We start from the raw sequence: 15,433 nt of genomic DNA, 5'->3' as shown, positions 1-15,433 counted from the left end.
ATCAAATTCATAACAACTTTTACAAACTTAATATACAGCTAGAAACATTCCTGTATCAAAACATTCAGGGAACTAGTATAGCTAGAAAATCCAACATCTGATGACTAGGCTACTTGGCCTCAGACTCAAGTGCAGGAACACAAAACTGATCTGGGTCAGTTTGCTCTTGAATGTTGGATATCATCTATATCCAAGAGAAACAGTGAGATTTTAATAATGTAATCAAGCCAGGAAAAACAAACACAAACTTTTTAAAATCTCAACTGCGTGATCAGAATTAAGACAAATTGCACCAAAATGAGGGCCAACCTCACAGCAAAGCAGAACAGACTGGATGATAATAAAATCCTTGAATAATTACAAAAAAAAAAAAAAAAAAAAAAAAAAAAAAAAAAAAAAAAATCTTCAAACAAGTTGGACAGAATGGCTTAACCACTTAACATCCTCTTTTAAAAGAGCTAAACACAGATATTTAGTTTAAAATGATACAATTTACATCATGGATAACATTAGCATTAGTTAATGAAATAGACTTGGAATTTAAAAAAAAAAAAGAAAAAAAAAGTCGAGGTTGAAGGTATTAATGGAGTAACGGTACAGCCAGTTAAAGGGATTTTTAAATTTATCTTTTAACACCACATCATTGCAGATCCAAGGTGATGATATTATTGAAGTCCACAAATATTGCAGTTTTATAATCATAGAATATATTAAAAGAAACTGATTCTTTATTGCCTCTACTGAAAACGGCCCTTACAGTTTACGTCTTATTTCCTCGAGGGCTGAGTAAGTAGCACCAATGATCACCGCCCGTTGCTGTACCCTGGGAAAAACTGATTTAGAATGTCTTGCAGGGATTTGTTGACCGACATGGAGTAGTTCTTGCCCAGGTCGTGCCTGCAGGCCGGGCAGGTGTACACCTCTGCTTTGAAGGACCGCTGAAGGCATTCCTGAAGGAAAAAAAAGTAGAACAAGTTCTTGTTAAACAACAATTTGTGATGCATTTATCAGAGGTGTTAGTAGATCAAAAAGATACTCTAAGCACCAAAGCAATCAATGCTATCACTGCAATACAATAAGTTTTCACAACATCACTCATTAAAAACATCCATATAGAGCCTTTCAACATTCTCAGCAAACCCCATTATAATACCTCGCTCCATACGGCAAACAGCTACACCTCCAGCCAGTCTGCCAAATTTCTAATGTTCAAAGACGACACCACCCTAATCAGGCTCTGATAAAGAGGAGTCTGACAATCTAGTGACCTGGTGCAGAGAAAACAACCAGGAGCTCAAAGTAACTGTGGCAATAACGGGACTTCAGGAAGAATCCAGCCCATCATCATGCATCGCTGCCAGTGGACACTTTCCTATTCTGGGAACAATTATCTCTCAGGACCTAAACACACAACCTAATCAGCTCCCTTATCAGGAAAGCAGCAGAGGATGTACCTCCTGTAGCAGCTGAAGAAATTCAACCTGCAATGGTGCTACAGGAGGTACCATTAGTGAATGAATCCATAAAATATCACAACTAGGTGCAACAAAACTTTGTGAACTCCATTACTAATAAATGCTTTGCATTCTGCTTTATTTGACAACATTATTCTGTTAAGTAGCTTACTACGTGACAACTATGAGGAATACAAAAGTTAATATGTAAAGGTTTAAAGCTAAAGTAACAAGAGCACCCCTGAAAGGCAAGGGCTAACATACTTCAGTCAGTCTGTTTTTTTTCCCCCCATTACAAGGTGATGATGTCGGCCTGTTATGGAGTCACGGATATCGTTGGGCATCAAATTGCAAAAATAAAGTGTGTAGTAAAGCAGTTGATATATTACTCTACATGATTTCTTGGAATTTTTTCCAAGGTCAGCTTTGACCTTGGACACTAACAATAAAGGTTAAGGTCAAATGATTAACCAACCTAGTTACTCATGTCTCCTAATGGCCTAGTATATTGTTGTGAAGCTTGAAGATTTTGTATTACTGTGATAGAAAATTGAGATGAATAAAGTGTTTACTGATTTTCACATTTAAAAATGACCTTGACCCAATTTCTAGCAAAAATAAACCAGTTTTAGCTGTTACTGGTATCTACTATCACACAAAATTTAAACATGATCTCTACAACATACTACAGAATAAATATTACCAAGTGGTAAATTTATTAGAGCAACAACTCTAGATTCGGGACATTAGTAGTTTCTTACCCTGCAGACATTGTGTTGGCACTCTGTGGTGACGGGCTGATAGACCACTTCTTGGCAGCAAATGCAGAGGAAAACTTCTTCAACTTTGTTCAAGAATTTCTGCAGAAAAAATAAAAATAAAAATTAGATCAGTTTTATAGACAGTTTCAGTGGTTTTTGTTTTACGGAGGAACACAGGCTTCTTATTTCAAGTTGCATTTACTATGCACATAAGTTTGAAATTTGCAAGTGATTACACTTGCAAAAGCACAGTGTGGTTTTAAAATGTTGCACTAAGAGGTTCCACCCAGCAGCCAACTGTCACACAAACCAATAATATTGGTAAAGTGAATGGTTTTTATAAAGCACTTTTCTACTTTGAGCATCAAAGCACATTCACCCATTCATACAAGCACTTTCCCAAATAGTAAATTCAGTAAATGTTTACAAAAAAACAACAACGACAACAAAACACTATTAAAACATTGTGGTAATTTGAACAAATGTACAGATATTCTTACCGGTCCAAGTGACAGTGACTCCATGGCTTCATCCCACAGCTTCTTGTTTAGCTTGTCATTTTTGATGAGTGCCTTTTGCTCCTGGGACAGCTTGTACATCTCTACCTTGACTTTCTTAGGAGTTTTGGCTGGTGGGGTCTTTGAGGATTCTAAGAGAAACAAAGACATTTTCCATTAATAAGCAGCTTCTAGGATGCAATTTTAGTTAAGCTGCTACATAAAAACAATGTCAAATACATGAGCAATATCATGTTTTTTACATTTTCCAAAAACAAAGCACAGTTATGATATTAGCAACTTCCACATAGACAAACAACATACCGCTGCCCTGAGATTTTCTCTTCCTTTTAGCCTTGCTGGGTGTCGCCTCCTCTTCCACTTCATTTTTGTTCTCTTTCTCTTTCTGATAGCCTGCAGGATACTGGAACAATAAAAGTAGTTTATTAGTTTACACTACAACAATATGTAACAGTCAGCAGGTAATTAATGAATTGAAAACATCTAAGATGTAATGCATTTATTTACAAGGCTACATTAAGTGTATTACATTAAACTTAATATTTTTAGTAATGCAGAAGCTCATTTTCTCAACAAAATACAGAAGAACACAATGTTTATTTTATCCAGCACCAGGACTAAAAAATATCCACCATTGCTGAAAAGAAACAAACAAAAAGTAAAGAAATAAAAAAAATAAATAAATTAAAAAAAAAAAAATTGTATGGACAATATAATCTAATGATCTCTACCTGCATGGTGAGACCCAGTTTCTTGATACGTTCCTTGCCTTCTCTGGTCCATGGTGCTGGTTCGTCATCATCACGCTTTAGCAGGTACCGCCAGACCAAGAAGCCTGATTTTCCTTTGTCTGGCCAGTACTTCACCACCTAAAGTAAGACAAAGATCTCAAGTAAAACTAAAATAGTTGCAATATTGTGAAATCACTGCAGATTTTTTTACCAAAGGCAAAAAAGAAATTCTAGTTTTCCTTCATACCTTATATATTCCATCGTATCTGTTCCCTTCCTCGGGGCAGTATTTACTGTGCTTGCGTCCCTTGCAGCTGCGTACTACTCTAACTGGTTTGCCTGCCTTCCAGTTTTTGGCTTCTGCTCCATTTTTGTCATTGACAGGGATGTTGCAGTTGAGCGCCAGCGCCCTGATGAGGCCCAAAAAGAGATGATTTACATGTGCAAAGGAAGATCTAAGCAGACAAATTGAAAATTAACACCAGTAAGTTTTTATAGCCTTGTCATACCGGTTCATGTGTGTAAGTGTCTGATCGCATGATTGCTCCGCAGTCCTCTTGTTTCCAGACAGATCTCGCCCACCAGAGCCAGTGTAGGTGAACTCATTACCATCATCCTATAGTTTAAGAAGCACCAAAGATATTAAAAACACTAAACTTCACAAAGTTTCTCATCAGGCTATTGCATAAAATAAATACAGTGTTTTCAAATATAACTGCTAACACTTGAAAAGCAGTATTATTTGACACCATTTTGATCAAAACAAACAGCAAGCTCCCCCCCCCCAGTAACATGTTCTCACTACTTTGCTTTTCTTTATAGAACATACAAAAACATACCACATCATCCTCATAGCCTCCTGCCAGGACCAGAGAATAGGCACCATCATTGCTCCTGCCATGAATTCCAGCTACATGAGGCCTATGAACACCAGATTCACTGACCTAAGGGTGGGAAATTAAACAGTTATTATTATTATACCATTATTATTCCAAGGTACAGGAATAAGTCATCACAAACGATGATAAGCCATGAAGTGAGGAAGGAAAAGAAAACAAACAAAAAAAACAAAACAGACCTGGACTCTGAACTTCCATAGGGAACCGACAGGAATGCCAGGGATTGGGCCGTAGTGATTGGATGGAACAATGGTGCACTGTTTGGTTCGACCGACACAGGCCATACCCTAAAATAGGAGATAAGGCAAATCATTTATGATGTGTAATTGTCATTCCCATAATGAGGAAAAAAAAAAAGCTGATAAGTTTAAGATTCATATTGTGTTAGCACTCACCTTGCCCCAGTCCCTTTGGCTCGAGGAGCTAGCAGAAGCCATCTTAGCTTTCTTCTTGCTCTCCTTCAGCTTCTCTCCAGCCAGCACAACCTCACTGACATCATTACGACAACCTGGGCAATACCTGCGAAATGTAAAGTAAAAGGTAAACCCGAGCCTGACACACTGATGATAATTTTTTAAGTCTTCCATTCTAACATTTGATGATTTTGTGGCTCTGTTCAATTTTAAATGAATGCTGGATTTCTGAATCTACCTACCAGTCCTCATCCTCAGGGATGGTGGTGAGTGGAGGATTCAAACAGTAGGTGTGATAGGCCATGTCGCATTCATCGCACAGCAGCTGTTTGTCAGGATCCTGCTTGATGCCGCAGATGTGGCAGTTACACCAGCGACAGTTCTTTTTGGGATCATCTTTACAGTGCTTGCACTCAGGTCCATTTGATCCTGAAGATTGCATTCATTTTGATTATGCATTTCATTCTGCAACATTCCTTAGTGAAAGGTTAAGTTCAGATTTCTAGATTATGACTACTGCTACACATCTTTGCAATTTTAAATGCAGTTTTTAAACCCACTTTTTAGTGGACTCTCAGATCCAGCAGGGGCGTCACCCAACGAGCCAGGCTCCTCAATTTTGTAGATTTCAGTGACGAACATGATGCGGCAGTCATTAAGAGAGTCACCAGCATCACTACATTTTAAACAAAAAACATAAAGGAGCCTGTTAGAATAGTCAAACAATATAATCTAACTTCCTCCTGCTTTCCATGTTGTCCAAGCTTAAACAGAAGGTAAAAGAAATGACAAACATGAGGATAACAGGAAGCTTCCGATGCATGTACAAAAAGGTTAGTTATATTTTAGGTCGTCATCAACACAAAACTAAACCCGTTTGATATCAGATACAATAATCAGACGTAATGTTAATGAAAGCCATTTATCCTCCAAACGACCATACACACAGTTGGTTAAACTGTCAAAAATTGTTTCAGTGGCATCCACTGATACCACAGCAGGAAATTAGCTTCTACACACCTGCTGCTGCGGCATTCAAAAACCAAACTATGAGATACTGTTACAACAGACCTTAAAGAAAATGTTTATCATCTACCACAGCCAGTGAAATGTTCTTATATGTGACAAGTCGTAACAGATGCTACAAAGCACAACAACTCCAACTTGTATGCAACGATGGCCTTACCCAAGGATAATCTTAGCATAGATCTCTCGCTGGGTGCGCGTCTCCCGCTTCCTCTGGATCTCAGCATCATACCAGTAGCCACGTTCCTTGGGCTCATCTGGGTTGTAGTTAAGCATGACAACCATTCCTGGCTCCAGCTGGTGCCACTGGTACACAGTACGAGCACGTGGCCGAACGTCCTTTGCCAGCAGCTGAATCACACCATTCTCTGCATAGCTGTGAAAGTAAAAACGATGAATGATTTTGCAATTCAAAGACAAGCAGTGCTGCAGCATGGCCAAAACATAAAAAACACGTCTGAATAGTAAGGACCAGTAGTCATTGCAGCAGGTTTGAACCAATACACCATTCACATGAATGTTCCCTCCAACACTAATGTGCTTGCCATCTAATAAACAAGAGCACCTTTCAATGAGGGCACATATCAACAGAGCAATGCCTTCCCTTTATATATATTGTACTTATTTAACAAATGGGAAAACCTGTTTCATTGTACAGTCTCACTGAGCAAAATGAGAACTTACAGTTCAGAGTCCGTAAAATTTTTTTTTAAAAAACATTCTTCAATGTAACAACTGCATTGCTCGCAGTATCAAATTTAAACAGGACCATCAGTTTTCATCTCCAGTGTGTTTGAGAAGAGCTTTTAAAGTAGCTTACATCGTGTCAATGTATTTGTTAGGATATTTAGCTGCATCTTCTTAGATCTTTCAATTAACATTTTCACTGCTGCAACAAGTTGGTTTGTAGAATTACAACACCTGACCCACTAAAACCAAAATCAGAGCTCAAACTGCTGAATGATGACCATTAGTACAGAAACTCTGCTCTGTGCTGCTACATGACAAATACTGCGTTGATACAGTGATGTGATGGGGGGAAAGAAAAAAAAAAAATTAGTCATTAGTACGAAAAATGATTCTTACTCTTCATATTTGACATGGTACAGTATATCCTCAGCTGGCTCTGCCTCTGCAGCCTCTTCTTTGGGCGTCTTTGTAGTCTTGGTAACGTTTACAATCTGGGCCTCAAACCATGCTCCCATGTTCAAGTCTCTTGCATCCACCAGCTCATTGATCTACACACACACACGCGCACACACACACACACACACACACACACACACACCAAGAGTTAGCAAACTTTTGACACTTTAAAACTGCAGTCACTTTTTCAGAATAATTCATAAAATGTCTTTTGACTATTCCCCACCCAAAAATAGTTTAAGTTCACTACAAAGTGGCTCATTTGATGTCTTGTAAAAATGAAACCTTTGCACGCTGCCCTTTTTGAAGCTTGGACAACAGAACTCATTCCATCCACTCCATGCACATGTCATCCAAACTGCCTACTTTTGTAGACAATTTGGAAGACCATCACAATCACATCAGAGGGAAAGTGAAGACAGCAAATCCTAAACTGCATCCAGAAGTCTCTTACTGATAAGATAAAGTAAAATATAATATTGCATAAATGCACAGAATGCATATAAAAAAAAAAAGTTTTTTTTATATATATATATATATATATATATATATATATATATATATATATTAAAAAATAAACAGCTCGAACACTAACGTAAAGAAAAAACAAAAGCAGTTTTCTTAGCGCCAAACTTTTCTAGATATTACCAGAAGGGAAACAATGTCTGAAACAGTGTGACCCCAATACTAAATTTAGCCTCAGTGTCCTATTCAGGGAGCATGCATCTTGCCTCCTGCCTGCTCTCTCAGGTCAATTTTAAATCAGATGAGAATCTCAAGTAGCAACATGCATGTCTGTCACCCACTGTGTCCTGCCTGTGAGAAAAGGAGACTTCAATCAACGCCTGCCAGATTTTCCCCACATTCATTCGTTAAAACAGCTATACAAAGTGTAACTTTATATGCAGCACATAATGCATACACACGCACACAGCATCAACTGTACACAAAGTGTTAAAAAAAATCAATTACTTTGCAAAACATAAAGAGAACTAAGAGTTCAAATAAACATGTTTTCTACATGTGCACAGCTCACCACATAACTGCATGAACGCGACATACAGAGCTTATTGGGCACAGCCCATCACAACCTCCCGATGAAAAGCTTTGGGGCAGGGCTGCCCAATCCCAGTCCTCAAGAGCTACTATCCTGCAGCTTTTAGATGCATCCCTACTCCAACACAGCTGAATCAAATTGTTTGATTACCTCTTCAGCATGCCATCATGTTTGGCAAAGGCCTGATAACAAGCCATTCATTTGATTCGGGTGTGTGGGAACAAGGATGCATCTAAAAGCTGCAGGACGGTAGCTCTCGAGGACCGGGATTGGGCACCCCTGCTTTGGGGTAATGGCAGTTCCTGAGACTGAGCCAATGGCAAGTAGTTGTGAAGAAATATAGTGGCAACCTTGGTATGTTTCCTGCATGTCTTTTTTTTTTTTTTTTTTTTTTAAATTGTTTTGTCCATGTCTGTGTGGGTTTTTTTTTTTTTAATGTAGGCATTACTAGCCATGTTTGTTCTGTATTGTCTTTTTAGTATCTGTTGTTGAGCTTTATGTATTTTAAACAAACATCTGGAGTAGTCATTGCTTACACGACTTTTTCGGGCTACATATTCCCAATTTATCTTATCCAATTTCTCTTTGCATTGTGTTTTGAGTTTGTTTTTTCTTAATCCCTATCACTTTTTTTTTTAAGATTGTAGCCAGAAACATCAACATCACAGTGGTAGCAGTTCTACATTGTATCGCCACCCTACCACAGCTGGCTTAAACAGGAAGTAATACACATCACATTCAATGTGACCACAGTCTTTAGCGCATACCTTGTAAAGTCCAAATCCAGGGTCGATGAGTTCTGGGGCGTTTGTCTGTGCAGAGGTTCCCGCCGTCTGACCTTCTGTCTCGCCATGAGTCGAACTCTTGTCACACTCGCTCTGGGTTGAGCCGCAGCCAGAATCAGAGTCTGAGAGCTCTGCCTCTTTGTCCTTGCTCTTGACGACATCAACAGGGGGCAACTGCTGCCTAACAAGCAGCTGCACTATATCATTTAGGCCTACATTGTAATCAAATATAGTATGGCCATCTTCCATCTGATATAAACAGGAAAAAAATAAATTGTAGATATCATTTATAGCATTTTACATTTTGTCTGTGACTAAATGCTAAAGCAGGGCTGACAATTGAGCTACAACCATCACTGAGATCATTTCAGCTACTGCACTAAAATGTAATAAAGTCATTTATTAACACCAACCATGCTGGCTCACCTGCTTGCCCCGGTAGAAGAGTCTCTGTCTCTCTGGCTCCACCTTGAAGATCTCCATGATTTTGAGACGCAGCTCGTCCACCTTGGTGAGTTTGGACAGGGAATCCACCCGATGGGTTTCCTTCCCATCCATTGTGCGGACTTGAATCCACATTGCAGCTGCCCTGTGTCAACAATCAAACACCACTCCCATTATAGCTAGTTATTTTCAATAGCACACTAATAACAAGTCTTTCCTGAAAGATTTCATTTCATCTTTTAATCCAGCAGTAGTACACACTCTGTCATAGTACAAATAGAAATGTGAGAGGAGTGCCATGCTCGTTTTTTCTGCAGTGAAGTTTAAATGAAAAACCAAAACATATCTGCTAATCATTTGTATTTAAATGCATTTCATAGTGAATAGTACTACATGGTACATATTTGAGCTTTATCTAGAAAGATCTGAAGGTGTGAACCAAACTTTCGGTTTCACCATTCACTGGAGAAAAAAAAATTATGACAGTCATTTTCTCTGCTAGCTGCATTCATTAATAAAGAATGTGTTTGCTCTAAACCAAATTGTTGATATGTGCATTTGTATAACATATCAGAAGACAGACAATTATCATCAACTTGAGCTTTATTCAGACAACAGCCAGACTGATATCAGCATATAACAGATATATTATATCAAGAAATATGTTATAAGATAAGGAACCAAAAATATGATTGGGCTCATTTTTGGAATCAACGCAACTACTTCGTTTATCCAGCAGAGAGCGCCCAGAGACTATTTACATTGATCACAACTGTCTGCAGCACATGTAGCAGAATACAAACAGTGGAGCAGATGGTGCTGTTAAATTTGGCATTTTCTACATAGTAAGGACCTTATTCATTTGCTAAATACATTGCTGTAAAGTTAAACAATAACCCCACCATTTCCCCTTTTAAATATAACTATCTCTGTATTTATATATGTGTGTGTATATATATATATAAAATTCTGTAACCTCTGTCGGTGCTGTGCTTTTGGAAACCGAATTTCCCAGAGGAACCCACCCGAGGGATTAATAAAGTTTTATCTTATCATGTTCTGTGCATATATGGAAATTACCATTCAGTATTTCCTTATCAGGACCATTGCCCCCTAAAATAAATAAATACGCGCACATATATACATATACACATATGTGTATATATATATACATATATACATATACACATATGTGTGTGTGTGTGTATATATATATATATATATATATATATATATATATATATATATATATATATATATATATATATATATATATATATATATATATATATATATATATATATATATATATACATACACACACACACATACAGTATCACTTGTGCTTTAGATTACGCAAGTCATAAAAAATTTGTTTCATAATTATTTCTAAATATTAATTGATTTTCTTACTGTATGTTACGTATTTGTTTGCTTTCGCATTGCTGAATATTTTTTTTCACGAGTTTATATGATAATCAAATTCTCATCTAACTGAGAAAGTTGCAGTGATTCAGAATTTGCATCGTAAAAAGCTCTGCGTGGAAGATTGTCAAAACACTACATCTGCAAAATCCATCCCTAGGATTGGCTGTTTTTGTTTAGTGATCACAACAAGTTAAGACGAAACGGTCTCCAGCAGCAGAAATATGACCGTCTCCCCTCCCTACTCAGTGCATTGTACTGCTGTCAGCACTGTCACTTCAACAGAATATGAGAAAAGGGAGGGAACGGGCTGATTTAAATACAGTGCGGGAAACTAAGCTGTAGGCCACTCCCAGTTCTTTTAAAAGCACATCCGGACGCGAGGGAGCGCTAGCCAACAATGTGCCTTCGCTCCCTGACAATGAAACATACCTAAATACCAACTCGCATGTACTTTTAAACCGATTATTATAATACTACAGTGGCTTTTTATCCGCATATGTCGTCCTTTGTTGTTACAAAACAGCAAGGGGCCAGCTAAGCGGGGGTTGCGCGTTTACTTCAGCGCTCTCAGCTGAGATCCTGTTCGCTCTGCTGGCTCGAAATAAACCAGCCGCAGTCAACAAAACATAAGTCAAAACCTCGAAAACAAACTACTTGTTCCCATCCAAGGGGTACCATTTTGCCTGCGCAAATTAATACGTTTAAACGATGCTGACGAAAATGAGATTCACGTCACGCCACACCAATCCAGCCACACAGGAAAATAAACAGCCCGACGTTAGCTTATTTGTTTTTCTTAAAGAGAAGCAGTGAAGTTGCAAAGCTAACTCGGTTTACACATTTTTTGCAGATTATGTGGACGTTCCGAAGGATAACAAGTTAAAAGTTCACAAGTTCATCGCCCACCCATATCAGTGCTTAAAGCAAACCACGTTACAATTTATTTTGCAGAGCTTTTAAATACTATATTAGCAAAAGGAAGCCAGAGTACAGTCAATAGCTCTAATACTGTCCCGAAGATTATCAGATTTGACTAATTTTGACGTTTACACTTGACTGGTTGAGTAACTTGGTGCAATAAGCCAAAAAGAAAGGAGGTAGGACTTTGCCAAGTTAGCTAACCTCAGTTTGCTAGCAACTGGGTGACTAAATCAATGAGAACAATTTTTAAAAAGTAATTAAAAAACGCTGAAATTCACTTTACCTGTTTGTCCGTCCAAGCAAAAACAAGAAATTTACTTTTGAGGGAAAACGTGCACGTTTTCCCCAATTAACTCCTTAGAAGGGATGGCACGACCAATTCTATGCCTTGGTGGAGATTGATCAATGAGTTATTCTTCAAGACTTTGATATCCCGCCTGCTCTCGCACTTCAGGTTCACCATTGGCTACTTTCCTCTAACCACATCGTGTCCATTGGGTAACAGAGCTGTCAATCTGGAATGTGACTGGAGCTTATCATCAGCGCGCGAAACGACAATCTCGTGAGTACAACTGCCCTCCGAGTATTTATCGCGAGATTATTCGGCGCCATGTAAAACCGGTATCCCGGAGAGACAGATGGTGCTTCTGGTAAACAACTTCACTGATAGAGCTTTTTGATTGTGTCTGAACTATCACGGCTTCGTATTTGTGTTTAGAAATAGTTTCCAGTCTTCAAACTAATCAACTAAATGCATTGAACCTTTTGGTGGACTTTAATAAGCAGACCACCCGTTAGACTCCTATGATTCAGCTTAATTAATGATGTGCAATTAAGATACCTCCCCCTCATTTTGGCGGGAGCCGAAAGTTAATGAGACCAACTCAGTTCAAGCGCCTGAAAGCATGGAAAATGACAAGTGTATGTGGGAGGAATATGTGCTTTTGCGCACACTTGAGGCATGCTGTTTGTTTGCCTTTGAACTTGACACGTAAATAGCCTCCACTGTGCAATAAACTCCGTCCTAAAGCGCGGTTTATGTTTGTTCAGTATGGAGTAATGCGTTTGAGGTCACCTTCTGACCAACTGATCTGTGTATATGGCCATGACGTCAATCTTTAATAGTCAATTAAAAGTATTTATTTTAATGTTTCAAGATTATTTATTTTTCCTAGTTCCCGTTAAGGCACGATTTATTGTCTAACCCAAATCTCTTTTAATCACTTTAAATAAATGAGATGAAAAAAATGCAGTGCTGACAAATATCTTTATTACCACATATTAGATATTTCTATTAAAAAAAAATAAGCACTATGTGCAGGTTGCAAAATAAACTATAATACATGTGAAATATAAATAAATTCCAGTCAGTAGCGGGCATAATTATTTCTGTCCATCAAGTTTCTTCTACTTAACGAGTTCAGGGTTGTAGGGGGATGAGGCTATCACAAGGCAGAGGCTGGGTACATCCTGGACAGGCTGCCAGTCTGACACAGAGTCTTACATTTATATATACAGACAATTTAGAATCATAAAGCCCAACCCACGCGTTTTTGGACTGTGGGAGGAAACCAGAGTACTTGGTGAGAACCTACGCAGCCACAGTCAAACTTCATACAGAGAAGGGCCCACTATGCTAGGGGAAAGGGGGGGAGGGGGGATTTTTTTTAAAAACAAAGGGTGGTAAGTGAAGCAAGCCATAAGGAAAACACAATACAACCAGCAGAACAAGTAAACAACACGAGCAAAGCAACTGAAACTATACATGGAAAAAAAAACAGAAAGCAGAAGTTAACACAACTGGAACCAGTTCCTCCTTTGAATGTGATAAAAACAAGAAAATTGACTACTTTGAAGATTCTTTATTTTGACAGATGTTTTAAAAATCTAAGATGCGTTGCCACAAGACCCAGAAATGTGAAAAGTGTTAGATATACACCAGCATACAAAGCTGAATTTTTGGTGAAAGTTTTACTTGCACTTTGTGATAACGACAGTCAGTTAAAAGCCAACTGCTCTAAAAGAAGCAGATAAAATCTTGCATTTAAGAGGTCAGAATGTTACCCTACTTACTACCCTAGTTCTTGAATTGTACTGTAGTCACAGGTGTTTTAAACTTTCTCTTATAGCTCATTTCTGTTCTTCATTTGCACCCATTCCCTCTTCAGCAACATTGCGCTGCCACCAGTTGCTGGTTTCAGTGGGATGTTGCACTGCTATAGCAACCACTATTGACACAGTTTGAGAATCTATGGAATGGATCAGTATGATTACAGGGAGGAAAAATCTTTTTTTTTTAATAATATTTTAAAATAATGTCAACAAACTTTTCTACCCTTTTTAAATCAAATTTAGTCTATATACCTACAGTGGTGTCAAAAGTGTTTCCCCCCTTCCTGATTTAATATTTTTTGTCATGTTTCAGATCTTGAAACATTTAAATATTAGACAAAGATAACATGAGTAAACACAAAATGCAGTTTCTAAAAGAAGGTGTTTATTATTAGGGAGCGAAACCAAATCTACATGGGCCTGTGTGAAAAAGTTATTGTCCCCTAAACCTAGTAACTGGTTGGGCCACCCTTAGTAGCAACAACTGCATCAAGTGTTTGCAGTAATTGGCAATGAGACTTTTACAGTGCTATAGAAGGATTTTGGCCCACTAATCTTTGCGAAATTGTTGTAATTCAACCATACTGGAGCAGGAACTGCCTTTTTAAGGTCGTGCCACAGCATCTCAATCAGATTCAAGTCAGGACTTTGCCTAGGCCACTCCAAAGCCATATAGAGGTGGACTTGCTGGTGCATTTTGGATAATTGTCCTGCTTCAGAACCCAAGTGCGCTTAGGCTTGAGGTCACAAAAAGATGGCTGGACATTCTGCTTCAGGATGATTTAGTAGATGGCAGAATTCTTGGTTTCATTTATCACAGCAAATCTTCCAGACCCTGAGGCAGCAAAAAGGCCTAAAACCATATTTTACTGTTGCTATGATATTCCTTTTCATAAATGCGGTGTTGCTTTTAGACAGATGTAATGGGACACAGACCTTCCAAAATCTTTAACTTTTGCCTCATCAGTCCACAGAGTATTTTCCCAAAAGTCTTGGGGATCATCGAGATATTTTCTGGCAAAAGTTCCTTTTGCTCTGCAGAGGTATCTTCTTGGAACTTTGCCATGCAGGCCATGTTTGCCCAGTCTCTTTCTTATGGTGGAGTCATGAACTCTGACCATAACTTAGGTAAGCGAGGCCTGATGTTCTCTGGATGTTGTTCTGTGGTCTTTTGTCAACTCTTGGACGAGTCGTCACTCAATCCAACAGATACGCTCTTGGGGTAAATTTGGTTGGCCACCCACTCCCACTAATGGCGATCCTATTTAAGTGATTTTCTGATTGAGAACAGGTGTGGCAATAATCAGGCCTGGGTTTGGCAGGAGAAATTGAACTCAGCTTTTCAAAGTTATGATACACCACACTTATTCCCCTGAATAATAAAAACCTTGATTTAGGAACTTCATTTTGTCTCTATTTGTGTTTAAATTTGATGATCTGAAATATTTAAGTGTGACAAACATGCTTCTAGAAAACTTTGTGAACCAGGTCATTAGATTAGTTTTAGAGTAAATATTATTCATGGTATTTGATCGGTTTTCATTGTAATGATTTCCATTTTACAAATGTTTAGTTCATTAAATAAACCCATGCTGAGCCACTTTTTGAAAATAATCACTTAAAAATCTTCAGAAGCTGTTTACTATATCACGTATGAGAAGCACAGAGAGACTACCACAGTGTCCCATGAAATGCAGGGCTTTTTTTCTTTTAGATTATTTGAGTGTCTTAGAATTTA

General features: G+C 38.2%; 1 protein-coding gene across 1 annotated transcript; it reads right to left on the bottom strand.

Moving 5' to 3' along the window:
* Positions 1-803: 803 nt before the first annotated feature.
* uhrf1 (ubiquitin-like with PHD and ring finger domains 1) lies at positions 804-9,369 on the bottom strand. Its single transcript, XM_085372266.1, has 16 exons — positions 9,217-9,369; positions 8,773-9,039; positions 6,889-7,040; positions 5,963-6,178; positions 5,337-5,452; positions 5,019-5,205; positions 4,759-4,882; positions 4,543-4,650; positions 4,304-4,408; positions 3,974-4,080; positions 3,712-3,874; positions 3,465-3,602; positions 3,037-3,136; positions 2,716-2,864; positions 2,216-2,314; positions 804-950 (listed from the first exon to the last, which is right to left on the bottom strand). Exons 1-16 carry the CDS (start codon positions 9,367-9,369, stop codon positions 804-806), a joined length of 2,331 nt encoding a protein of 776 aa, XP_085228392.1.
* Between the last annotated feature and the right edge of the window lie 6,064 nt (positions 9,370-15,433).

The sequence above is a fragment of the Diplotaxodon limnothrissa genome, linkage group LG15 (genome assembly GCF_057381915.1).
Source record: "Diplotaxodon limnothrissa isolate DT_005_m linkage group LG15, D_limnothrissa_male_GT1.1, whole genome shotgun sequence".
Taxonomy (NCBI): domain Eukaryota; kingdom Metazoa; phylum Chordata; class Actinopteri; order Cichliformes; family Cichlidae; genus Diplotaxodon; species Diplotaxodon limnothrissa.
The sequence above is the reverse complement of the archived record's forward strand: the minus strand, read 5'-3'. Positions and strand labels throughout refer to the sequence as shown.

Bases quoted from the DNA above. Each gene is read 5' to 3' on its own strand.
- uhrf1 (XM_085372266.1), bottom strand. From the start codon at position 9,369: ATGTGGATTCAAGTCCGCACAATGGATGGGAAGGAAACCCATCGGGTG. The intron at 5,453-5,962 runs GTAAGGCCATCG...TTTAAAATGTAG, and splicing joins TATGCTAAGATTATCCTTGG to TGATGCTGGTGACTCTCTTA. The intron at 4,081-4,303 runs GTATGTTTTTGT...CTTAAACTATAG, and splicing joins GAGGCTATGAGGATGATGTG to GATGATGGTAATGAGTTCAC.